The sequence below is a fragment of the Conger conger genome, chromosome 13 (genome assembly GCF_963514075.1).
Source record: "Conger conger chromosome 13, fConCon1.1, whole genome shotgun sequence".
Taxonomy (NCBI): Eukaryota; Metazoa; Chordata; class Actinopteri; order Anguilliformes; family Congridae; genus Conger; species Conger conger.
Genome location: NC_083772.1, coordinates 38818420 through 38845265, shown reverse-complemented (window position 1 = coordinate 38845265; position 26846 = coordinate 38818420). Strand labels below are relative to the sequence as shown.

At 43.5% G+C, this 26846-nt stretch overlaps 2 protein-coding genes across 5 annotated transcripts in view; one reads left to right on the top strand and one right to left on the bottom strand.

The window, feature by feature from the left end:
* Positions 1-16338, top strand: part of LOC133107835 (dual specificity tyrosine-phosphorylation-regulated kinase 1A-like) — a 33533-nt gene extending 17195 nt beyond the window's left edge. For all 3 annotated transcript variants that reach the window (XM_061217058.1, XM_061217059.1, XM_061217060.1), the window contains 10 exons: positions 4280-4476; positions 5663-5782; positions 5874-6062; positions 6501-6648; positions 7403-7689; positions 8682-8828; positions 10120-10260; positions 10738-11041; positions 11718-11842; positions 12136-16338. In XM_061217058.1, coding sequence (XP_061073042.1) covers positions 4280-4476; positions 5663-5782; positions 5874-6062; positions 6501-6648; positions 7403-7689; positions 8682-8828; positions 10120-10260; positions 10738-11041; positions 11718-11842; positions 12136-12723 — 2246 coding nt within the window. In that variant the 3' untranslated portion in view covers positions 12724-16338. The remainder of the gene's footprint in view (positions 1-4279; positions 4477-5662; positions 5783-5873; positions 6063-6500; positions 6649-7402; positions 7690-8681; positions 8829-10119; positions 10261-10737; positions 11042-11717; positions 11843-12135) is intronic.
* Positions 16339-23171: 6833 nt separating this feature from the next.
* Positions 23172-26846, bottom strand: part of LOC133107711 (G protein-activated inward rectifier potassium channel 2-like) — a 32235-nt gene continuing 28560 nt past the window's right edge. For both annotated transcript variants that reach the window (XM_061216825.1, XM_061216826.1), the window contains one exon: positions 23172-23722. In XM_061216825.1, coding sequence (XP_061072809.1) covers positions 23397-23722 — 326 coding nt within the window. In that variant the 3' untranslated portion in view covers positions 23172-23396. The remainder of the gene's footprint in view (positions 23723-26846) is intronic.

Sequence of the window (26846 nt, the reverse complement as noted above, 5' to 3'; positions counted from 1 at the left end):
GCCTACTGCGAACACAGACTACCTAGCTACGTAAATAGATCTTCTTTTTTAATTTTAACGGTGGTTTGAAAACCAAGAATAGTGCATTACCGCCACCTACTGAATGTATTATATTATTTATCTTCTTAGTTTACTTCTTTAAAAAAAACATAGTCTGAACGGGGTGGTTGAGCGACCATCGCAATCACCGCACCACAGCAAAGCATGCCTCACAAATTGTTATGGTGTAGGCTACTCCAGTCAGTTAGTTTTAAGCCATTTGCAGCAATATTTTTTATCTGTTGAAATGATGGATTGTATTTGGATTTTTCCGTCAAAGCTTCTAAAAATCTGTGACGGGAAATTCTTGGTTAATGAACCCCTGACCTTGGTTGCTATAAAGCAGATGGAAATAATTCTTAGCCCTTTCACCTACCTTGAAAGCATACTTTCGTAAAGTTCCCAACCTTTCATCTCAGAGTCCCCTATAATGACCGCCCTCTTTCAGAGGACCCCCACCTCTGTAAAACTTTTGACTTTTTTATGACACCCACTTCATGGCTATTTAACACACCGTTACATAGTTGGACATCAAAACAGGATATATATTGCAGATCTGAACAGACATTTAGTGCCAGATGAGTGGGTTACAGTGAATTAATTACTCTCCTCATGACATTTGTACAGTAATATACTGTATTTGTGCATACTATTATTACCAAGGGCATCAAAACTAAATTGTACAATTTAACCGAAAGTCTAAAATATACAATCTATGACATTTGGGAAAAGAAACAAAATATTTTTCCTTTATATTTGACCGAGAAACCCCTCAGGCTCCTTTGTGGACCCTCGGTTCGGAATCCCTGCTCTTGCAGAAAAACTCAGTTTTGCAGAAACAGCCGAGCAAGCCTGCAGCTGTGTCTTAACACATTCCCTTAGATTTAAGTATGTACGAAGCCAGCCAGCACTTAGGCTAAAAATATAGGTGAACATCTACTGGAGGGAGATTACATAATAATAAAAAACATAATTTAATTAAACTAGGTCTTCAGCTAATTTCAAATGCATAACATTTACTGTTTGTGGTTTCTGTGGATTAACCAATGTATGACAAAATGTTATGAATAGTGATGCATTAATATATTGGTCAGCTGTTTTGTTATTTATGTTTTAGCACAACTTTTCTGACGACAACAGACTTGCTGTTCATGGTTGCATAACGGAGCATGTTATGATGAATGCTCTGAAATGCTTTTTGAATCCTCGGCATCTCGTTTCACAGAACAAGTTAACAAATATCGTTTGGAAAAAAAGGATCCGATCTGCAAATGTACCAGAATGTAGCCTGGATGATTATTCTCCAGTGTGCGTCGGCGTTCCCTTCCCCCCCCCCCCCCCCCCCCCCTCCTCGGGTCAGCTGAATATCACTTCTATCCCTAGACAAACTGGAAGCAGGTTCTGGGCTGTATTGCCGTTTTACTGGCCGGGAGTAATGTGTTAAAGGCAGCTTGGAAATGTGACAAAGAGCGGTTTCTTTCTTGTTTATTACTTGTTTTCCTATTGGACAATAGATGGCAGCTTTGCCCTGGCAACAAAAGCGGAGTATTTGCATACCGTCTTGTGATTGGCTTGTGCTTTGATAGGCTTGCCCAATCACAAGGTATCTTCCTGGTGGTAGGCTATGCTAATTAGGGGCTGTTGCTGGGTTTCAGAATGGTGGTTTCTCTGTGTGATTCTGCTGCATTGTGTTGCCTGGTGAGAGATGTTGATAAATGAGTACCTAATGATCTGCAGAATCCCCACTCACTGCGGATGGACTAAGATTTCAAAATAGAACTGAGATTTCATTTACCGAGCCATAAAGTTGCTGTTGTTGCTCAGTTATTTCCACAGAGTAACTGTTTATGCTTAACTATATTAAATAATATATTGCATTCGTTGCTCCAAAATTAAATATGAAAATAGGTAACTACTTGTTTGCCATGCCTTCCAGTTTTAGATGATTTTGACTGTTTGTTATGTTTGTGATTTCTGTGATGTCGGAGTGATAACCATAGGTTCTGTATACCTTTCTTCATGCTTCACTGTTTCCCCCCTTTCCCCCAAAAGTGAATTTGAACAGTTAACACATTAATTAAATATTTTTAAAATAAACTTGAATCATATTTTGTCATAGGCTTGTAGATTATAGACCTAATTTGAAGTGTAAGCCTATAGAAAAACATTGTTGCATAAAATATCTGTCTTGCACTTTTATGACTGGGTAGCATCTTTCAACTGAGCTGACCCAGGCCTAGTGGCAGTACTGAGAGACATTATAATTATCACTGTAGCCCTTGCATTTACCTATGTGGTAAATTATTTTGTTTACTAATTGACTGACACTTTACCATGGCAACCAAAGAATATAACCGTTCGGAACAAAATGTGTGAAAGTGCTGTGTGGGGCTGGGCAATGTAGCCATCGCAGTATATCGTTATTTTTTTTTTATTATTATTTTTTTTTGTAAGTGCAGTAACAGCTATGGTCCGGTATGTGGTGTTAGATTTCTTTCAGTCTCTTTCTTTTTTTTAATCATACCTCATGCAGTAGCACACCTCAATGTTGATATGATAGCAACAGGGCTGTTTCCATGTGGCAGATAAATACATGACTACAAGGATAAAGAGCAATAAAGTACGTTCCAAAAGTATGGAAGCATTTACCTGAAGTTTGTTGTGTTACCGTATCAAGTATGACTAAAGACAAAAAGAAGGAACAAAATCTACCGCCACCTGTCAGAGATAGTTCTTATTGCGCTAAAAAAACAATTTGCTGTTCTGCAATAGCTACCGCAATAGTAACTATGCAATGTACAGCGCAGCCCTGGTGCTGTGTGCTGTGGCTGCTTGGACAAACTCAGTTTCATGTGTTCATCCTGTCGACCCTTCTAAACCCTGTCCTGTGGGCCCAGGAGAACCCACAACCTTGCATTGGACAGTCCTAGCAAAGAGATTAATATAAGGTGATGTGAGATTTGCATCATATGCCAGTCTAAACTAAATTAAATGACAGAATTGACAGAACTGTATGTTTGGCCCCAATATGTTGAGCAGATCTTTGACTGATGTATGAGGAAGGCACCGGATGATGTGTTTTACACTTTCCTTTCAGTGGAAAGTGGGGTAATTTACCTACAAGGCATGTAAAATACAATACAGTAGCCCGTATCTAGTGGTCACTGGGTTAGATGTAAGTTCTGTATAAGGATATAGCCTGTATGTTTTCTGCTCTCTTGCTGGGCCAATTTGAGCCGGGATTCGGAGCTTTTATTCGATTTCACGGCAACTTATGTGCTGTTTGGAAGTGAAAATGACCCGGTGGTATCCTTGTCTCGTGTAGTTGAGCCTCAATAAATTACTTGATTACAGTAATGCTTACTGTTTGGTAGAAGGAACGGCGTACTGTGTGAAGGTGATGCACTGTGAGTGAATGCTTTCCCTCAGTCTCTCTCTCACCCGTCCCCCCCCCCCTCTCTCTCCCTCCCTCTCAGCCCTCTCTTGTTCCCTCCCTCTCCCCCCCTCCCTCCCTCTTTCGCTCTCCCTCTCTCCTGTATCCGGAGAGGGCTGCATTCTGCAGTGTCAGAGCAACATCAGAGGTGAACTCTGTACTGTGACGCAGCACTTTTATTTTTCCCTCCTGCCCCCCTCCTCTCCCCCCTGTCACTGCAGAGAGCCAGTGTAGTGCTGGTGGGGTGGCAGGCCGGCCCGTGCAGTCGCCCACTTTAGACCCTTAAGGAGCAGAACCCGCTCTGGAGAGATTGAGAGCAAGGCTTCTGACGTGCAATAAGATAGTAAACATTTTAGACGTTATCTTATTTTTGCTGCCCATTTTGGTAATATGATTCTGTGCTTCTTTAGATGTGCGTCAGCCTCTAATCAAGGTTGTTTATGCCTGCTTGTGTGTGTGACAAGCAGCCTTCTAGAAAACTCTTTTTGAGGAGTTTGGGGTAACATGTCTGCTTGTTGCCACTTGTGTCTCTCTAGCTATAGTTTGTCTCATTATCATTCATTAATTTATATTAGTCTTTCTTGGATTACGGGTGAATTGAAGGAGTACGTATATCTTGCTGAATTTGTCAGCGGTTCGCACACTTCTCACAAACCAAGGGCCAGTGCGGCCTAACATAGTCGGCTGCAATAGCGGGTCCAACACCAGGTCCGTCCCGCGTGAGTCTCACCGTCGACTGGCTCGGCCCTCTGACAGTAAGAACGTGCGGTTTTGATCTCACACGCCGCCTCTGCTCCTCTGTTCCAGGAGGAGAGATTTCAGCATGCAAACCTTCGTCCGTCCGGCTCGCACCCTCGTTTTCTTTCCACGCTGCTGGTCTTCAGGTGGCTCCACAGATGCCTCATTCGCTCCAGCAGTACAGTGACTGTCACCAGCAGACTACGGACCAGCCTGTCACCGTGCTGTCGTACAGCGACCAGGCCCAGCAGACCACTGCCAACCAGGTACAACCGCGGACCGGCAAGCGCTTCTCCTGCTCCGCGAAATAAACCTTGACGAGAGGACGCGCCACAGCGCTGTTGGTGAAGTTATGGTGTCGCATCAGTCTGTTCATGAGTCTCCATGTAGTCTCTTTTATTTAACTGCACTTCATACCTTCAAGGTCATGATGCAATCTTCTGAATTTAAACACTGAAGTGCCGTTAACCTGGCTTTGAAGTGGAAAGTGCTGCAAGTGGACTAACCAGCGGACTGTGTGTATGTGTGTCTGTCTGTGTGTCTGTGTCGTGCGTTCGTGTATCATTTAATTTCTACGTATGTAGCCCAGCATATAATGCAAACACTGCCATTTCTGTGCATGATGTTGGTTATGCGTGCCAGGAAAACCCGTCCACTACAAAGAGCTGACACCGAGACCAAAATGGTGTATGTTTAAACAGAGGGACATATGGAAAAGCTTTGCTACAAAGCCACTCAAAATCTCCTTATGACAAGTTACTTTTGTTGATCAGCAGGATTTTCTTGCATAAATCCTTTATGTCTACACTAAGCCTCTTTTCTATTAAAAATAGAATTACGATTACATCAGTGTAGCATGTGTTTTGTAGAGTTTTGTAGCTATGATAGAGCAGTAGCTTCACTAAGTTTCACTTAATCGAACGGGCAAAGCCCTAATCAATCCCAGCGTTTGGTTTGTCATCCCACTAGTTAATTACGTAAAGGATTTTCAGTCCAAGATCCCCCACTACTATATTATTTCAAAATCAGATGTATTTTTCTGCTTACATGCTGTTGGGGAAGCTAGAATGGGCCATGAGAGGAGCTGAACATTGCCAGCATGCAGTGAATGTAGCATCCATTTGTTAAAGTAATTGATCACTTTAATACATGGTGAAAGTGTATGTAATCCATGTCTGAGCTTGCATGACACCGCTGACCTTCAGTTCTGTGGTGTGAAAGGCGGCCAAGACTCCTTTGTTATGTCTGAACAAGAAACCGAACCCAAACAAAGCCACACTGCTGTTATTTTTGACAAAAACGTTCCAAAGTAACAGTGGTGGTACCTTTCACAACAAATGCTGCTGGTTATTTAGAAAACAAACGGTTTTGTTTATATGCCTGTGTAATGTGTGTGTGTGTGTGTGTGTTAAGGGGCGAGGTTTAACGGGAGGTCACGCGTTTGCGTTCCAGGGGATCCCTGATATTGTCATGTTGCAGAGGCTCGTGCCCCAGTGCTTTCGTGACCCAGCGACGGCTCCTCTGAGGAAGCTCTCTATCGACCTGATCAAAACCTACAAACACATCAATGAGGTGAGACTCGGGCCGCGGCCTCGGGACCCCTCTCTCCCGCCAGCTGTCCCTGTTTTAATCCTCCGCCCTGCCTCCCTCGCGCTCCTCGCAGGTATACTATGCAAAAAAGAAGCGGAGGCACCAACAGGCCCAGGGAGAGGACTCCAGTCACAAGAAGGAGAGGAAGGTCTACAACGATGGCTATGACGACGACAACTACGACTACATCGTCAAGAATGGGGAGAAGTGGATGGACCGATATGAAATCGATTCCCTAATAGGCAAAGGGTCATTTGGCCAGGTGCGACAGCCAATAGGAGTCTGTGTTTTTAGCGTGACAGGAGCATTGTGGTACTGATAATTTGTTTGTTCGTTCAACGTAAAATAGAAATATTCATAGTCTAGCTTGGGCCAGTTGGTACCAGCTAAGTGTAATGGAAATAATGATAATATTCCAACCATTTTTTATCTTGCAGTTGTGATATTAATAATATTGTAGATGCTGAAAGTTAGTCAGTTATAGCGTAATCATATTTGTATATTACAATACAATATTACAGTCATCATTCAGGTCTTCAGACACTGCACAGCTGTATTTCTGATCATTTGGGAACAGTTGTGTGGTGAATTTGTCAAAAATAAAAAATGTTCTCGTGCCCAACCACCATGGAGTCTGAAGTTGTTCTGGGACTCTGTGTGCATGTGTCTGACTCGCTGCGATTTCTCTGTCTGCCCCTAGGTTGTTAAAGCATATGACCGAATGGAGCAGGAGTGGGTGGCAATTAAGATCATCAAGAACAAGAAGGCTTTTCTCAATCAAGCACAGATTGAAGTGCGGCTCCTCGAGCTCATGAACAAACATGACACGGAGATGAAATACTACATCGGTAATGATGAACTCCGCTCAGTCTTCCAGCTCACGCCGTTTATCATGACAAAAGCACGGCGAATTAGCTCCTTATGTGTCAAAGAAAGCCAGGCCCTGCACTGAGCCCCCTAATAATACACGGTAACAGAAGCTCTCAGTGAGAGCAGGTTCGACTCTCAGTCTAGACACCGCAGGGTCCGGCCTGGGCTATGTGGCTGGTTGGCTATGATTTGTCATGCCCAGTGTTGGCACTCGGCTCAGGGTGGACGATCACTAATATGTGATTAGAATATTCTGAACTGAACTTTGTAATGCTGAAGTAGCGACCATTACTAGTATTTGAACAGAGTTATAGAACGCTGAGTTATAGAACGCTGACTTATAATTGAGGAAAGCCTACTCTACACTGCATTGCCTCAGCCCACCAAAGTGCTCTGTAGCACTGTGTGGTCTGTGCTGTGATGGTTGGCCCTGGCTCATAGGCCGGTGCATTGGAGGGCTTTACACTCTTGTCCGCAGCGCTCCCTGCATGGCTGTGTGATGCCGCAGTGACACGGGGTGTCCCAAGTTTTACCCGCCAATTTCACTGTTTTACCAGACAAATAAATGTTCAGAATAATGCAAGACCGGTTTTTATCTGCTCAAGTGGCTGGTAGAGTAGACAATCTTTAAAAAATTTAAAATGTCACCTTTTTAAGAGCAAAAAACTGGTTTGTCTCTAATTTAACATCTTTTTCTTTTCTTTTTTTTCCCCCTGTCTCTCTTCAACCTAGTTCACCTGAAGCGTCACTTCATGTTCCGGAACCACCTCTGCCTGGTGTTCGAGATGCTGTCGTACAACCTGTACGACCTGCTGAGGAACACCAACTTCCGCGGCGTCTCGCTCAACCTGACGCGCAAGTTCGCCCAGCAGATGTGCACGGCGCTGCTGTTCCTGGCCACGCCCGAGCTCAGCATCATCCACTGCGACCTCAAGCCCGAGAACATCCTGCTGTGCAACCCCAAGCGCAGCGCCATCAAGATCGTCGACTTCGGCAGCTCCTGCCAGCTGGGCCAGAGGGTGCGCCCTACCCCGCTGCCACTCGCTTCTTTAGGCACAAAACTGACCCTAACTCTGTACCCTAATCTTACTCTAAACCACTGCCACTTGCTTCTATAGGCACAAAACTGACCCTAACTCTGTACCCTAATCTTACTCTAAACCACTGCCACTTGCTTCTATAGGCACAAAACTGACCCTAACTCTGTACCCTAATCTTACTCTAAACCACTGCCACTTGCTTCTATAGGCACAAAACTGACCCTAACTCTGTACCCTAATCTTACTCTAAACCACTGCCCCCCGCCTCGTCAGTCACAAACCTACTATAAACTATAAACATCTACAACCCCAACCATGCCCTAATCCCAACCATACCCTATCCACAACTCCAACCATACCCAAATCATCACCTAACCCTAACCATACCCTAACCCCAACCATACCTTTACCCAAATCATACACTATCCACAACCCCATCCATACCCGAACCCTAACCATACCCTAGCCCTTACCCCAGGACAGGGCCTTCACAAGCGCAGGACAAAAGCACTGTGAGGAAGGGGATCAGCAGAAAGCAATGGCAGGAAACTAACTTTGTCCATGCGCCACAGTGGCTGGTGCATCCCAAAATTGTCCAGCCAATTTCACTGTTTTACCAGACAAGGTATTTACAGTATAATAGGAGTGATGGGTGGTTACCTGCCAAAGTGGCTGGCAATGTAGGTGAAATTGACCAACACTGGATGGGTGGCTGGTGCCAGTTCCCACCCTGGTGAAAAGGGCATATCCTCCTGAGCAGCTGAAGCACTTCGGAGTTTGTGTTACAGAAACCCAGGCGCACAGGAACCGATGTCAGACATTAGGGTGGAAACCCCCTGTAGTTGGCTGTAGTTACTCTGAGGACTTTGAGGATAACATCCAGACATGTTCTCTTAACACTCGAGCCCCAAAGGACGACGCGGACATGGCAAAAGCTTGGCGTGTAATATCGGCATTTTCCTGTTTTTCAGATATACCAGTACATCCAGAGCCGGTTCTACCGCTCGCCTGAAGTGCTGCTGGGGATGCCTTACGACCTGGCCATAGACATGTGGTCCCTGGGCTGCATCCTGGTGGAGATGCACACTGGAGAGCCTCTCTTCAGCGGAGCCAACGAGGTAGAGCCACTTTGTTATGCTACATGTCATTTTATCCAAAAGGACTTACAGTTGATTTTTAGACTAAGCAGGAGACGATCCTCCCCTGGAGCAGTGCAGGGTTAAGGGTTGCTCAAGGGCCCAACAGCTATGTGCATCTTATTGCGACTACACCGGGGATTGAACCACCGACCTTGTGGGTCCCAGTCATGTGCCTTAACCACTACGCTACAGGCCGCCCCTACCTTACACTACATTGTTACGGTACATAATGATACACTACATTATTACATTTCAAATAACCGCCCTAATATTTATTATCATCAAACAAGTGTAAGTGGTCTGTGTTGAACTGTTGCCAAATTCTGGACTGTATTCACGTTGTCCAGTAAGAGAAGGCGAGCTTCATTTTTGCGAAATGCGAGAGCGCCGCTCTGTGAAAATGTGGCAGAGCGATTCTGGTGTGGTGTGCGCAGCAGATGTCCACACTGGTGTGTGGTGTGATCTCGGCTCCGCACACAATGTTCCTGAAGGATAACCCATACTTTCACCCCCTCCACAGAGAACGCATTTCGCCTGGCTACAGGCAAATGGGAAATGCTGTTCAGGACATATCCCTTATTGCACATATCAGTAATCAGCTTTCATCAATGGTCAGTCTCGGGTACCTCAACGACATGACAAACTGGGCAAAATTTTGTGAATGTATCCTAATTTCTTTTTCATTTATTATTATTTTTTTACTGAGAACATGAGTGAAATAGGTGTAAGATTTTTTTTTAAAGATGGCTACTGAAAAGAAGTGAGAATCCAAGAGATGACGACTCCTTTGAAGTGATGACTGCGCAGAATGTTGTTGTTGAAATGGCTCCATAAGGCAGCTTCATAATTTTGTTTATAAAAAGGTATACTGTGGAAGCTGCACAGTAGAGGGCGCTGTTTTATTGCGCATGGATATTTCTGGTACTGACATAGTGGAGACATTTACATTTATCTACCTGTCTGTCTTTGCGTTCACTACTGTGTGGCTGGAATTGCACAAATTATCACGCTTCTCTATAATTTTGAAGAAATATTGTATCTTGAGGACCAAGACCAGCAGGTGAAATTTCCTGGTCCAGAAACATAATTATATAATTATATTATTCCTGGACCTAGGACAGTAATATTTATCACAGTAATAAGTTCACAGACTATTGACCTACCCACCGCCCCCCGTCCCCTCCGGGGTCCTGTGTAATACATGGTTTAACTTTGGGAACTTGTCCAATGAGATGTTTTCCTTAATGTGGTTATTTGTATTTGTTCTCAGGTGGATCAAATGAATAAAATAGTTGAAGTTCTTGGTATCCCTCCCAATCACATAATGGACCTGGCGCCCAAAGCCAGGAAGTTCTTTGAGAGATTGTCAGATGGCACTTGGGGTGTTAAGAAGACCAAAGATGGCAAAAGGGTAAGTGTGAGAAGGGGCTCTATTGTGGGCGAGGGGCCGGGGGCAGCCTCTGTACGAGGAGAGACGCTCAGTCATTCAGGAGCTCTCTCTTCCGCGGGAATAGTTTTACAGTTTTTACAGGTCTTTGTAAGAACTTTGTAAGTGCATGATGCAGGGTCTCAATCAAGGGTGTCAAGCTCCAGTCCTGGAGGGCTGCAATGTATGCTGCTTTTTGATGCAATGACCGAAACATTGTTTTGGAACTCATTGAGTGGCTGGAGTCCACGCGTCTTGCTCTGAAGGTCTTAATTGCCTGCTGATTGAAACAAAAGCACAAATAGCAGCAGGCACTGCGGCCCTCCGACACTGGACTTTGACACCCCTGGTCTAAACCAATGCTCCTGCTATATAGCGGGCCTGCGAGGGGTTCATTCAGTGTTGGGCGGTTCAGTACCGTGGGCACTGTGGGGTCTGACTGTGCCTGTGACTCTGTCGCAGTATAAACCGCCGGCCTCCCGAAAGCTCCACACCGTGCTGGGGGTGGAAGCCGGGGGCCCGGGCGGGCGTCGGGCCGGGGAGTCGGGCCACGCCGTAGCAGACTACTTGAAATTCAAGGACCTCATCTTAAGAATGCTGGACTACGACCCCAAGAGCCGCATCCAGCCCTACTACGCCCTGCAGCACAGCTTCTTCAAGAAGACGGCCGACGAGGGGACCAACACGAGCAGCAGCGTGTCCACCAGCCCCGCGCTGGAGCAGTCGCAGTCTTCAGGAACCACGTCCAGCACGTCCTCCAGCTCAGGTACGGCCCGCCGCGGGGCTCATTAAAGCACTGAGAGGATTCACTGCTGCCTCTGCCTGGCTTCTCCAGCTTTCATCACGTGCTTTATGTTATGTCCCATTACGTTACGTTCCATTACGTTGCGTTCCATTACGGTACGTTCCATTGTTACGTTCCGTTTCGTTACGTTCCATTTCATTACGTTCCATTTTGTTACGTTCCATTACATTATGTCCAATTACGTTACGTTCCATTGCGTTCCATTACGCTACGATCCATTGCGCTACGTTCCATTAGGTTACATTACGTTACGCTACATTATGTAACCCTGCATTATGTTATGCAACATTGTGACACTGTTTGTTGCACAAAATTGCGTTGCCCTACATCCTGTTACGTTGCATTGCTGCTGTTTGACAGATGCTCATATCCAGAACAGCTTACAATGAGAATGCAAGTGCACACAACTACTTAAGCCTAGCCTACTGTGCAGTTGTGGTTTTTTCCCAGGCAAATATCTTAAGCGCTGATACAGTCAGTTACGTTACGTTATTTTTATTCCTACCCCATCTGGTAATTGGTGAAAATTCTCACTTTGTAAATTGGAGGTGATGTTTATGGCAGTGGGTTGAGCTCTTGGGTTGAACTTGCTGCCGGGTAACTCTGGGTAAATGAGCTGTCGACCGTGTTCTTGCAGGAGGTTCTTCTGGCATGAGCACGGGCGGTCGGGCGCGGTCCGACCCCACGCATCAGCACCGACACAGCGGGGGGCGCTTCAGCGCGGCGGTGCCAGCCATCGACTGTGACAACCTCTGCCCGCAGGTGAGCCCCGCCCAGCTTCTGGAGTGCTGGAACCACCACGTCTAGCACCAACAAACCATGGTCAAAGTCACTTAGATCATAAGTTTTTTCCCCATTCCATTTTGGTCAAACAACAACTAGACCTCTTCATCCATTTATGTTTTAGTTTAGTTATTGAGGAGGCTATGTCTGGTGACATTGTTTTACAATGTTTTATGATGTTGGGATGGGAGGGGGCATTGAGTAAAGTCTCTGTGTATTGGGGAGGGAGCCAGGCTGTCTTAACCGGCTGTTCTGTCTCGGGGGACCTGCAGGTGAGACAGCCGTACCCTCCGCCCGGAGTGTGGGCGGGCGGCGTGGGCTCGGAGCCGGTCACCGTGGAGACGCACCCGGTGCAGGAGACCACCTTCCACGTGCCTCCGCAGCAGCCCAAGGCCCTACACCCCCACCACCACCCGCACCACCTGCACCACCACCTGCAGCACGGGCCCGCCCCCGCCGCCCGGCCCCGCCCCCGCCTCTACAACTCCCCCACGAGCAGCGCCTCCACCCAGGACTCCATGGAGGTGGCGCACGGACACCTGTCCATGACCTCCCTGTCTTCCTCCGCCTCCTCATCCTCCACGTCCTCCTCTTCCACCGGGAACCAGGGCAACCAGGCCTACCAGAGCCGTCCCATGGGCGCCAGCGCCCTGGACCTGGGCCAGAACGGGGGCCTGGGCATGGGGCTGGGGGCCTTCACCAACCCCCGCCAGGAGACGGGCATGGCGGGGCACCAGGCGCACCAGGGGCCGGCCCACTACATCACCGAGGCCCACCTGAGCATGAGGCAGGGCATGGACAGGGAGGAGTCTCCCATGACTGGCGTCTGCGTGCAGCCCAGCTCGGTGGCCAGCTCGTGACTAAACTGACAATGGGTTTGTTGTTTTTTTGTTTTTTTTTCCCCACCCGACCCAACACCCCCTCCCGCCCCCCCTCCCTCGTGTGTATTTTTCAAGGTGGTGTTTTTCAAAGAGACGTGCGTAGAGATCAAAATGCTGCTTACTTCAGAAGGGAGGGATCACTGAGCCGCTACTAAAAAGTACAGAGCCCTTTTTTTCCTTTATCCGCCTTCGTTCTGTTCCTCCCTCATTGTGTCGGTTACGAGCAGGGTAAGTAGACCTGCTCAGTGAGTACATCGGGGAAAAAAAAGGACTGCAGCATCCATCATCCCATCTCACACGTCGTCGGTTATCCCGTGCCGGAACGGGACCCATCTTATTAGCGGCGAGAGCTCTGTGTCAGTACTACCTGTGGGTTAGACAGCGATTGCCGGAAGCTGTTCTGCCAATTTGTTATCGAATCATCATTAAAAATGCTGTTTACGTCCTCGCAGTTCAACCGGTTAAGTTCGCATCGCATTCACGGCGGCGGCGCGCGGTCGATTCGCGCGGGTCTGTTTCCGCCAGAAACGCCCGGGGCACCACGGCGGTTTTTGGGCGTCGCTCTTTGCAGGGGGAGGCGGAGTCGGGGGTGCGTTGGGGGCGGAGCCGGACCCCCTCCAAGGAGAGCGGGACGCGGGGCGCTCTCCGGACGGCGGGCATGCTGGGACTTTTTGGGCCCCGGACCGAGGAGATGCACTGAAGAACACCCGACTGGTCTGCTGGGGGCCCGCTCTAGGGACGTCAGGCAGCGGCTGTCTGTTCAGATAACCCTTCGGCCTTACGAGTATTGGATTCCGAATGGAGAAAACAAACTGGACATTTATTATTTGAATAATTGTTCAAAAAAGAAAGAAAGAAGCTTTCCTCTATTCTATTTTTGATCTTTACACTGCCCTTAATTCTTTTAAGAGAGAAGGAAACGACCGGGGGGGAAAAAGAGGTATTTGAGAGTGGTGATTTAAGAGGCCTTTCTTTAAAGATTTCTCACTTTTTTTTGTGGACCCTGCGATCGCGGGGGTCTGGTAAGTTCACACGCGTGTCCTAAACATGGCGGCTTAAATACCCGGAAGGTCACAGAAGTAGAGCGCGATAGACGGAGTCTGTGACTGTGCTCTGTCCTGCTACTAACATGCTTATTTCTCTTTGCTTACTTCCCTTCAGCATGTAGTTTCCCCCCATCAGAGCATCAGCACAGAGGTCCTGTGTTCATTTTGAACATTAAAAACGCAGAGTTTTTATGTGACTGCTTTTATCCCTCACAATTATGCTGTGAATCCTACAACAAAATTGTTTTTTTCCCCTTTGGGTAATTTATTGTACCAAAGCTGTTCTTTTATAGCACATAGATGTCTGTAACCAATAATGTAGCAGTTCTGCACTTTGACACAAGGTTTATGGAAATGGTGTTATTTTCCCCTTCACCCTTCCAAATGTCAGTATAAAATGGCTGTATCACTTGCTTTAGCAGAAGCCCAAACTGTCAAACTCCATACATTTACTGTTAGCTGTATCCTGGATGTAATATGGTTGAATCATTTTGCCCCCCCCCCCCCTAAAAAATGGAGAAAAGGGTCTGTTTGTAGGATACTGTTTTTAAGGCATAGGAACTGGCTGTTACTCTGCAGGTTCCATTCAGATGGTTGACTGTTCCAGGCAAGAAGAACTACGCTGTAAATGAAATGCTGTGGTATTACCAAGCCATTTTACAATCACTTCTTTCACTGGGAACTGCTGAATTTTTAGGTACATCGTTCAGTCAGTATTGCTGAAGCTTCAAATAAACTTTTAGCTCAAGTCTTAGAATCCAGACAGTTTAAAAAGACTTTAAGCTTGAATGGCTACATGCACAAAAACGCCCCATTCTAAGGTGATGAAAGCCCTTTTATTCTGAGAAAGACCAGTGATGATGCATGCTGGAGGCCTACAGCTAAAACAAGAGCAATTTGAAACAGCCCAGTCTTTAAATCCCCTGCACTTTCAAAGTAATTGATCGTTTGCAACATTTTAGCTGGAAGAGGCAGTGTCCTAAATTTTCGTTGCATTTGGCAACTCAACTTCCAGCTTAAAATTGTTACACATTGTAAAATGCTATTATGGTATTAAGCCTGTTTATAAAGATTGGAATTTAAACCACAAAGCTGAGTAAAAGCGTCTGAACACAATATTTCTTATAGCTGATTTCTGACGGAAAGAACTATGGAAGTGTAAATATGGGTGGTTCCACTCGGACCTTTCACCTCAGAGATAGTCTATCCGGGAAGTTTAGGGACGTCAAATTTTATAACCGAATTTAAAACCTCCCCTGCTCCCTCCCTGTAACAGATTGTTATGTTACGCTCACAAAAAAAGTAGTTTGATCATTAGTCAAGTTTGTGAATGGTGCCACAGACTTGCTTGAAGCCACACCTACTTACCACTGGGGGCAAATCTTGCATGGTGTGCCCACCCACAAACACGACTCAGTTTGGCTGCCATTTCATGGGAAATGTATCAACAATTCACCATAGTTTTTGTGAGTAGTAGGGTCATTTTTCATAGTTGAGAAATTTAAAAAGTACTGTAATAATAGTTTTGTGCTTCATACTACAATATTACAATTTTAAAAAGTAACAAAAAAAAAAAGACAGCTTGAGGGATTTCTGAACCATACTGAGCAAAATCTTAAGGAGAAAGCTATACTCTGATCGACTCTTCAAGTATTAAGGTTTCAACCCCCGCCTTCCTTCCCACGCACACATACACCCACGCACGCACACACACACACACAGGCACACACACACACACACACACACACACACACCCACACATACACACAAGATTTTAATAGTAAAAATAGAATTTATGTACCTATTTATATATATTATATATATATTTTTAATAAAGGAAGTTAAGAACTCACCCCATTTCTCCTGCTGGTATTTTGATTGCATTATTGTCAGTGTGGGTGCTATTCAGTGGAAGGAATTCTGTGATTTTAGTTTATGGGGAAACATTGCTTCCAGGCAATTTGACAAAACGGCTGTACAATGTTCAAGTGTCAAGTTTTGAAACAGGAAACACTAGACCTCCGTACCTTAAAAGTACTTCAGACAGGGTATTGCGTGTGCATGTTTCTCAATGAACCTGTTAGCCTTTTTCTTTTCTGTTGTTGTTGTTTATAAAAAAAAAAAACTTAGTGCAAGCTTCAAATGTGGGGCCATTTTTACGTCCGATCATCGTACACTTATTTGGTGCACACGACCATCTAGACTGTATAGTCTGTGCTTTGTCACCTTCTTTGGCCATACAGTATAAAGAAATGTCAAATTCTTCATTATTTTCATTTAAAGAAAGAAAAAAAAAAAGCTACTCTTTGGATTTTATTTTTCTTTTCCGATATGCTTTGTCCCCTGGTCCGGTTTTGAATGATTGACTGCACAGTTTGGTTACAGGACGTCTGGCCTGCACTGTAAAGATGAACAGCATGGTAAAAGGCGAAGTACCTGTGTCCACGGATCCTATGATCTAGTCAAGACTCTGCTGTGTATATGATGATGCCCTTTGTATTATATTCAAGCGGTCTTATGTATGATATATAAAAAAGAAGTTAATTAACTGGTTTCGAGCCTTTCCTGTGTTGGTGTCTCTTTCTCTCTCCCACAACAGATTTGGACAGAAAAGGCGCAGGATGTCAATACTTTAGATCTGTTCAGTGTGAGCGGAACATCAAGTTGGATAAGGTGACAGGCCATCCTCTTGAAGCATTTGACTGACTTTATTTTGTACATTGGACCATTATAAGGACCTGTTAAAGCTGGCACTAAAATGGCAGTTTGTCTGGAATTTGTACTCTTGAGCGAGGTATCCTGTTCCCACGGTGAGTGGGAGTATGGGGGAGATCAGTAGAATATTGGAATCTTATCAAAATCCGCACTCTTGCCAGCTTACATCGCCCACACTTTATATAGAAATAGACGTCCGTCATTATGTCAGGGAAACTGACAGCCTAGCTGACCTCATCGCCTACAATCACTCCCTAGAAAGTTCTCAATCATTTCCCTCTTTTTTTCTTCTTTTTTTTCCTTTTTGAAGTTTTTTTTTAGTACCAGTGCTTTATCCTTACCAATAGATCCTGTTTTAGGTTGGCAGATAATGTCTTTATATAGCATCTGTCTGTTTAATATTAAAATTCCCAATTCCCTGCCAATAAATACAACATTTCAGTAATCACAGTCATACCGTAAAGTACTCTACACTTAAGTAGCACTACACTTAAAACACCGCTAGTTTGTTTTGGACCTGTCATGAAGATGCACAAGTGACCAGTTGTGTTTCATTGATGGTTTCACCTTTCCCTGAAGCACTGAAATGCAAATACAGAGTATGACTTCCAGAGTTCTTGAATACATTTGAGTATATTTCAAGTAATATCAAGTCTATAAAATGCATTGGTTGAATATGTGAGACATGAGTGTTGAAGCCCATAAGCCAGGGTTGTCCAATCTTATCCAGAAAGGGCCGGTGTGTGTGCAGGTTGTTGTTTTAGCGCAGGACTAAGAGTTGATTCTACTCATCAAGGTCTTGATTAAAGACCACGGTTAGTTCATTAGTATAATCAGGTGTGTTACTGCTGGGTTAAAACAAAAACCTGTACCCACGCCGGCCCTTTTAGGATAAGATTGGACACCTCTGCCATAAGCCAAATGTTTTGAGTCCCTGCCTTTTTAGGAACACCATTAGCGGTGTGCCTTTGGAACTGTGGATGCAATGCCACCCAGAACCAGCAGATGGCCACAGCCTGGAACAATGCTCCCGAATGGCACCATCAAGCAGAATCCGCTAAGAGCGTTCAGATCCTTTGTCAAACCGCTGCAATGTTTCTGTTGTATATGAGGTAGAGCACTTCTAGTATGATGATGAAATGCATATCGATAATGTAAACACATAGCTGATATTTCATGTACCTTGTCCAAATTATGCGCATTCATTCTGATATCGTGTGTCGTGTTACACGAGTCAAAGTGGAGGTGTCATTTAAAACTTACTGGTATGGCTATGCAATGAAATACAGTTAGGTATGCAATGCAAAATAAGACGAGATTAAGAATTAAACCGTGTAAACGCGTCAATTTCATCATATATTGTGCAGTATACTGTTAGTACACCAGAGTGTGCTCCAGTGCAATGTTACCGCTGTTTCTTTTCCATGTAGGCAGGGCGTCTAAGCATTACTTAACCCGCAATATTATCACTTAATTATTAAATGATACATAAACTGAATATCTACAGGTGTAATTGATCGCATTATTTGGCTTTCAATTGAAAAAAACATTTTCATGCTGTAATTTACCTCCGATGTTTAACACTACGTCCAATAGTGTTCTCAGCCAAACTGAATGCATTTCTTGAAGCCTGTTGCCCACATCAGTGTTGTATTAGCCACTGCTCTGAATGACAACATGATCGTAAAATTATAGTTGTTTGAACACAGTTAACGGTAAAGATGTGAACAGAGCGAGTCAAACAAATGTATTTAAACATATCAATTTATTGAAAAAATTGGCACTGTAGTCTTTATTATTTTCTGTACAATTATTGTGCTTTTATGTAAAGCATGCTTTCATTCTGCTCGTGCACAGACAAACTGAAAATAACCGCCGCTGACTCGAGTACAAATCTTTAGCGCGCGTCCCACGCCCGGAGTTCACACAATTCACTTTCATCCACCAACAAAAGAAAATAGTTACACACATGTGCAATAATCACCAGTTTGACTTTACAGAGGATATAATTAAAGCGAGGCATGACGTTGATCAAGGTGAAGGTGAAAGAACAGTCTGGCTATATTTGGGTAAACCTTTCGTACAGTTTACGTCGCTCTGGTCTTAAAATGCGCACAATGTTCAACATTCACTCAGTGAGCACTTTATTAGGTATTTCTTAGACTTATTTTAAGCTGCTGTTGGGGTTTGACACATTGTGTGTTCTGCATTCCACTATTGTTATGTGTGGTTATTTGCGTTACTGTCACCTTCCTGTCAGCTTTGACCAGTCTGGTCCTTCTCCTCTGACCTCTCTCATGAACCAGGTATTTTTGCCCACAGAACAGCTTCTCACTGGATGATTTTTTTGGTTCCCCACCATTGTCTGCGAACTCTAGAAACTGTTGTGCATGAAAATCCCAGGAGATCAGCCATTTCTGAGATATTCAAACCACCCTGTCTGGCACCAACAATCATTCCACAGTCAAAGTCACTTTGATCACATTTCTTACCCATGCTGACATTTGGTCTGAAAAACAGCTGAACCTCTTGACCATGTCTGCATGCTTTTATGCATTTAGATGCTGCCACATGATTTGCCGATTAACTATTTGCATTAAAAAGCTGGTGTACAGCTCTACCTAATAAAGTGCTCAGTGAGTGTATATCGAACCACAACAAATAGTTAGAGACCAGAATTAATCAGAATTACAGGTAGACGGTGAGACCATGAAAAAAGTAAGTGTAGTAAGGTGCTGTGGAAGGGTGCGGAAGAATTAACCACAGTCTGATATATAGCTCAGAATCTGGAAAATAACATAATTATGACATTGAATGCTATGGTTAATTATAAGTATTATGGCTAAGTATTTTCCAGATCCAAAGCTTGTTTTCATTGTCCTGTGAAGCTGTGATTAGTGTGAATAACACTAATAAAACAAACGTACCAAGAAGAAATACTAAAATGAATGGTCTGTTTACTGCGTACTATGTGTAAATAGACTATCATGTAATAAACCATGTCTTTTTTGGCTCTTTGGCCCAATATATTTTGTTTACTTAGGGCAGGCATAGACATATATCATATTACATTTTGAATTGCGATTTTCCATGGAAAGCTAAATTTAGTCCAGGACCACGTTTAATCTGCATCTGTGAAACTGGCCCATACTCTGAATAATCTGTCAATTGTGTCCTGTATGGCGGAATAAATAGAATAGAATGTTGTTGTGGATGGTTGCAGGTTCAAATTGCTTGTATAGTTTGTACATTACAAAAATATGTGAAATGATAAATGCATACATCACTGTGGCATAACAGTTTTGGCATTATGTTTTATAATAAAAGTTATTGTTATTGATTATTATTATTATTATTATTATTATTATTATTATTATTATTATTATTAACCAAGTTAGCCTGGGGATTTTAGTTAATCCGATACTGATTTTGTTTTGTATCTTTTTACAAGTCACAGGAAAACATATTGACAATGTTCTAAGGAGAATGCGCGTAACGCCATCTGTCAGAGCATAAAATCCTAATTATGATTACCAGCTATGCCTATATCCTTACACGTCCTTTGACAATTCCAACTCTGCTGTGATTCCAGGATAGCGTTCCTGAATTACAACCCAGTGAAGTCCTAACTACAAATTACGACTCAGTTTCCAGGGTTCAAACGGGGAAAGGGTTCATTTGAAAACTCATTAAATGAATGGTGTCTCCTCCATATTGCTCTGTTATCTCCGTCCTGCTCCCCACGGGGGAGGCTAACGCAAGACAAAATTATCTTCACTGGAACACAGAGAGATTAAAAGAAACAAAATTTCCGGCAAAGTTGATAACCCAAACAATACCAAATACAATCTGCCATGGGAGAACTGGGCAAAGTCTGAACCCTTAACAAAAATGACTGTACTATTACCGTGAGTATAAATCTGACCAAAAATATATATTCCAGCAAGGTTTAGTTAATAGAAAATAAATTTCCTGTAAAAGGAGAAATTCAGCTTGGATAAATTAAGTGTGAATATTTGAACCGCCATTTAAAAACATGAACCAATAATGAGTCAGAGCTTATTTCTCTCAATGAGGCTTCAGCTTTCTTGAATGCTAGCTATGATTAAATTACATTCCTTCTTATAAGCTCCTGCTCGTTTTTACGGCATGAATCCAGAATTTGCTATGACAATTCTATGTAGTACCATGCGCTGTAATGAATTGAATCCCACAGACATTAACCTCCATTAATACAGTAACAACAGAAATAATAGCAGAGATATGTGAAAACCTAGGTCGGATAACTCTGCTGTATTTCAAATGGTGCGTAAAGCAGGGTTGCCCAACCGCCCTGCAGGTTTTCGTTTTAACCCAGTTTTGGCACCCCTGATTCTACTAATTAGCAGCTGAATGAGAACTCTAGCTGTTGAATGAGGCATGCTTTGTTAGGGTAAGCCTACAGCACAGTAGATCTCTAGGAATAGGTTTTGGCTGCCCTAGTATACAGTATTCTTTATTCTGGAGATATTGTTATTATTTTAATTGTCATTTTAATTGAACTTGTGCCCATGAGTGTGTTATAAATGCCTTATAAAGAACTACTGACTATTAGTATTTCTAAGGATCTAATTATTGACCAACAGGAGTAGTGTGACTATCATGTGTGACTATGTTAAGATATTCTAGTATTCTGTATATAAGGATAACCTTGTTTGTAAATTATAGAGGAATGTTAGACATGCATTTACATTGCAGCATAAATGGAAATATAAAGGCTTTGGATTTGTTTTAAGCTGTAAATAAGGGTAACAGTATTCACAGCTTAAATAAAATAATTCAATAGAAATGCTCTTCATGTGCTGCTAGTCTCTTGTCATTTTGTGCTATTAGTTAATTAGATACCCACCCCCAAAATATAATGCAATATAAAACAAATTACGCAATCTCTCTTTGATCATTGCCTCTAGGGACACCAAATAGTGCAATGAACAAGTCGTGCAACATTTAACAATGAAAACCTAAAATAAACGATGTATTTAAAATTCAAATAAAAACAAGAGGAACATAACAACCGAACAAGCCGCACATTAAAATAATGTCTTGATTGTCTCTCAGTGTATGTACCGTATGGAAAAGCAAACGCGCTTCAGGAAAAGTGACAGGAAAAGAGGTGTAGCAACCAAATTGCAACGTTTTTACATCTTTAGCTTATGACACTGTACATTGACACACACAAAACCATTGCTCTGCTGTTAAATCTTATTTATACTGGTTTTGTCATAATATACTAGTGTTGTTTTGTTGCAGTTCACCCATAGTACCCAGAAATTCTCACAATACTTACTATAAGTCTGAAAACGACTATCACTGCTGCTCATCTTTACTTCTGTTCTGTTTGCTCTGAGCTTGGGCCAAACTGAAATGGCCTAATCGCGGAATAAAAGCACATCTCTTGTTGGTCTTCGCCAATGGCTGATGTGAGAGATGTCTCTTGCCAGTCCTTTGGTGTCTTAGGAACAGTGAGACTATCGTGAATACGGCTGTGCTCCTCAGTCAGTGTCTAATTGCTTCTTAGAAATACTACATATTTTAAACTGACAACACACTTTTGCTGTTTTTCTCTCTCTCTGTCTTTTGAATATAAAAGTATATCCGTAGACTGGAAAACAACACAATGCTTAGATCAACTCTACAATGTACCGGTGGTGATGTACTGTAATCTATCAAGATTATTTTAGGTGTTCCTGCAGATGATAAATCTGAACTGGGTTTACGTAAATACAAAAGCTTTTTTTTTTTTTGCCTGCCTTCAAACTTATTTTATACGTTTATTCTGCTGAAGGAGTATGAAATACACTTCTGCTGTGAAATAGTTGAATAATAAAGTGTTTTTACAAGACCTTGGTGTCTTTATCTTCGCAATGTGCTGACAGTATCCTTCTTTTTCCTGTGCCGTTAAATTGAAACCCGCACGGCCACGTACAACGCCAGAAGAGTTAACAGTCGAAGCTAAAAATAAGGAAACGGGCGAACAAATAAATAAAAGCGAGACTCTGAGTTCACGCGACGCCTGTGGCTGTTTTTTTCCGATAAACTCCCCCCGGTGTTCCGCTGAGAGCAACTTAAAAGTTACGGCGCGAAGGACGTGACCTGGCGAGAGCCGAGGAAACGCTCGAAAGGTAGAAGCTGCGGCCGAGAGCCAAGTCATTGAACACCTGAGGCGTGGCAGGGACTTGGTCACCTGGTCAGCGGCCCGAGTGCGGTACAAAGCGCCGTGCACAGCCGGAGTCAGACGAGATTATCATCGGCCGTGTCCGCCTCCAACGCAGCAGAGAATTCACACGTCCCGCCAATCCATTGTATCTTTTCTCTCTCTCTTTTTTTTTTGCGGATATTATATAGAGCTGCAGCAGGTTTTGGTACATGCTTGTATTGTAAAAAGCCGTTACGAAGATAACCCTCAACACTACGTACAGCGGGGCATACGCACGGATCTGACCCTTTTTGTCGAATTAATATCAAACGACCTGACGTTCTTACACACATCTGCCACAACTGCCGTTGGTTAGGAACAAGTAATTAAGTATGTACAAAAAATACAAAGGCAAATTCTCTGGAATATATATCTATATCATATATAGATTCAATCTTTTCATCAAAAAAACAGTAAAGTTGGGTCAATCGGTTAAAGAAAGAACAATTACCAAAGCATGCGATCGCCCCCCGTTTGCGTGTCTGGCTGGCTTTGTTCTCCTTGGAGGTGGCAGGATCTGCTGTAGCCCCTGGGTCTGCACTGCTTCGACTCCAGCATTTAACTTCAACACCACCCCCTCCAGGACACTGGTCTGTTGTGCTGAGGGGTGGATGAGAGACCCCCACCCGCCCCAAATCTCGGCTCAACTGAAGCGACTACAGTCTGGACTCCACGTTGCAGATGTCTCCGTTTCTCTCCGCCTTGTCCTCGGTGTCCGTCTCGGGCTGGACTTTGGGCGGGTCGAAGGCAGCGTGCTGGTTCAGCTTGCTGGCCAGGGACCAGGAGAGGGGGAGGCGGGCGCGGGCGGTCATTTCGGCCAGCTCTCGGGCGCTGCAGGAGGGCGTGTTGGTCTCGTACACCTCGTGGAAGCTGTTGTAGTCCACCTCGTAGAAGCCGTCCTCAAGGGTCAGCACCGGCGTGAAGCGGTGGCCCCACTTTATCTCGCCTGTCACATACGAGCTGCGGGCCTGGCACGTCATACCTGCAGAGAGAGGAATAATAATAATAATAATAATAATAATGTTTTTTTCACCTGGTGACTCAAAGCCCTTTACCAGTGACAAGGGGTAAACTTGCCTCGACCACTACCAATGTGTAGCACCCACCAGGGTAATGCTACGGCAGCCATTTTGCAGCAGACGCTCACTACACATGAGGTGTAGTGAACCAATTTTAGGCTATTTAATCTGGGGATAATCAGGTTAGAGGTTGAGCGAGATGGGCTGGGAATTTAGCCAGGACACCGGGGAACCCCATACTCTTTCCAAAGAGTGTCATGAGATGTTTAATGACCGCAGTGAGGCAGGGCCTCGGTTTAACGTCTCATCTGAAAGACGGTGTCTCCTACAGTAGGGATCATCAAATGTGGCCCTGAAATCCAAATCCAGCCCTGGCTTTTCTGTTCTCCTGGGTAATTAACTGAAGAATTAGTACTACAACGGGCTCCCTGGTAAAGAGAGGGTGGTGAACCAGTGATTCTCAGCTCTCGAGGACCATGATTTCATACGTCCCCGTCACAGCACTGGGGAATAGGGTTGACCCGATGGAAAATAATTTTCCCAGGAGCTCTGACATCCAAGTACTAACAAAGCCCACGCTTGCTTAGCTTCAACCATTCTGGAGGAGCAGGGCGCCTCGCGGCATGGCTGCTTCGCAGGAGAACAAACGCCAGAGTCATCTCAACCTGACATTTTGCTCAATTTCACACACCAGAGGAACCGTGAAGTTAAAAACTGCTGTGACTTTGAAAGCACAAAGACGATGCCTCAGGTGTGATCTCAAAGAAGCTTTTCTGCTGTATTTCTGTGACAGCCTAGACAACTTTATTAATTGAGGCTGACTTTCATTTGGGAAATGTGCTGAGAGTCTGACAAAGGACTGACCTATCCAAAACACAAGCTAGCCACAATACAGTTGCCAAATGGCAAGATGTATGAGGAATAGAAATACTCAGTGAAAGTAAAATGTGATTGATAAATATGCACAAAAAGTGCTCTGAACTAAAAAAAATAATACAGTTATTGACACAAGCTTAATTTTCCAACATGTGTAGTGTGCTTTATGAATGATTCAATGGAATCAACCAAAGTCTTATATTTTTTACATTTCCCCAAAAAACTGGTTCCACAATTATTGGCACCCCAGGCAAATATGGACAGCCTTATCCAAAAATTTCTGTTAAGGTTTAAATAATTTGTGATAACATTTGGAGGAAAAGTTAGGAAACCGTTCCTCTGCATACCACTGTTGTAATGTGTGGTTATTTGCATTACTGTCACCTTCCTGTCAGCTTTGACCAGTCTGCCCATTCTCCTCTGACCTCTCTCATTAGCAACGTGTTTTTGCTTGCCAAACTGCTGCTTACTGGATGTTTTTTGTTTTATTCTAGAGACTGTTGTGTGTGAAAATTACAGGAGTTTCTGAGATACTAAAACCACCCTGTCTGACACCAATAATCACCAATAATATTAAATGTTTGCATTAACAAGCCGGTGTACAGGTCTACCTAATAAAGTGCTCAGTGAGTGTATTATCCAGCAAAGCACATTTTTAATTGGTGATGTTGGTTATTGTGTTCGCTTTGTGTTAGCTAATGCCACGTTTGAGGAATTAGGTGACAAGATCGATTGGGTTTCATACCAAGGCCATCATCTGTTCATCATGGGGAGCATTTGAGACTAAAAATAAGACCAGCAGATGGCCAGGCGTTATGCTGCAGGAATAATTTAGCACAATCTTCATCTGTGCTCTGAACACAAGGGAATAGTGAACAATGAAATTGCAAGGAACATGAAAAAGAAAATAAGAATACACACTGACAAAAGGTTAATGCTAAGCTCAATACCTGTTCTGCTGTTGAATATATTAACAAAATATACCCCCACTCCATCCCACTCATAACCTTTTAATAATTTGACAATAGCTCAATTACTTATTTTAAAAAAACTTATTTAATTAGAATTATCTAGTCTATAAAGTTTATGCTCTATATTATGAGGATATTATACACTAAGGATATGTTAAAAATGCATGCAGATTATTGAATGAGGAATCCACATTCATGACAAAGTAAGACCAAATATTGCCATACTGCATTTATGACAGTTCTATAGTAAGACTGAATATAGAAAGAAAAAATGAAATCAAATGTCGAAGCCAAATCAAACAGCTGGTGTTTAAGAGTATCAGTATGGTGTTGTGCGTAGGATTCTACATAGTGGCCCTAGCTGCAGATGTCTGACCTTTGACTTTGGGCTAAAAGCCACATTTGTAGAACAAATACAGATAAATGTCACATCTGCATTCACACAATGGGTCATTTTAGAGGATCAGCCCGATCCTTGAACCAGTCAAGATTCTTCTACCAAGGTCGTGAAGTTACTTTGATTATTATTTAACTGTTAAATTAATTTATCCTAGTTTTGACAGATTTTATCCAACTCCAAGGGTGTTTTTTTTGTCAACAATGACGTGTGCATTGGTTAGCTGGAAGCCTCTTCCAGTGCTTCTCAGGTCTGTCTATCACAGAATATAGGAGTAAGTATTGGAAATAAATAATGAATATGAGCTCAAAGTGCAGACTTGAGGGTATTTGCATGTAAATTGAGTGAATGGTGTAGGAATTACAGCCATTTTTATACATAGTCCCCCAAATTGTATGGGCTCAAAATAATTGGACAACCTAACATAATCATCGATTAAATTGTCCTTTTTTATACTTGGTTGCATATGATTTCCATGCCATGACTTCCTGATGTCCGTGACCTATCAACATCAGGGTCTGGATATCTTACTTTCAGGTTGTCTTACAAGCGATACTAAAACTCCTTGCATTTGAAAGGATCTCTATGGGAGTTGTGGGGTGGGATTAGATTCAGATGTAAATTATGCTGATACAGTACAGAACACATTTGTTTGCTTGCTAAAAAGTCGTAAAGGGTAATCACTTCTCCATTGGGTTCAGTAGGACAAACAACCCAGAAGAAATAACCCTAGATGATGCAGAAGAGCATCTCTGAACACACATTGCGTCAAACCTCTAAATAGAAGCAGCAGAGGACTTAAGTCTAATAAATACCTAATAACCTGCTCAGAGTGTATAATAC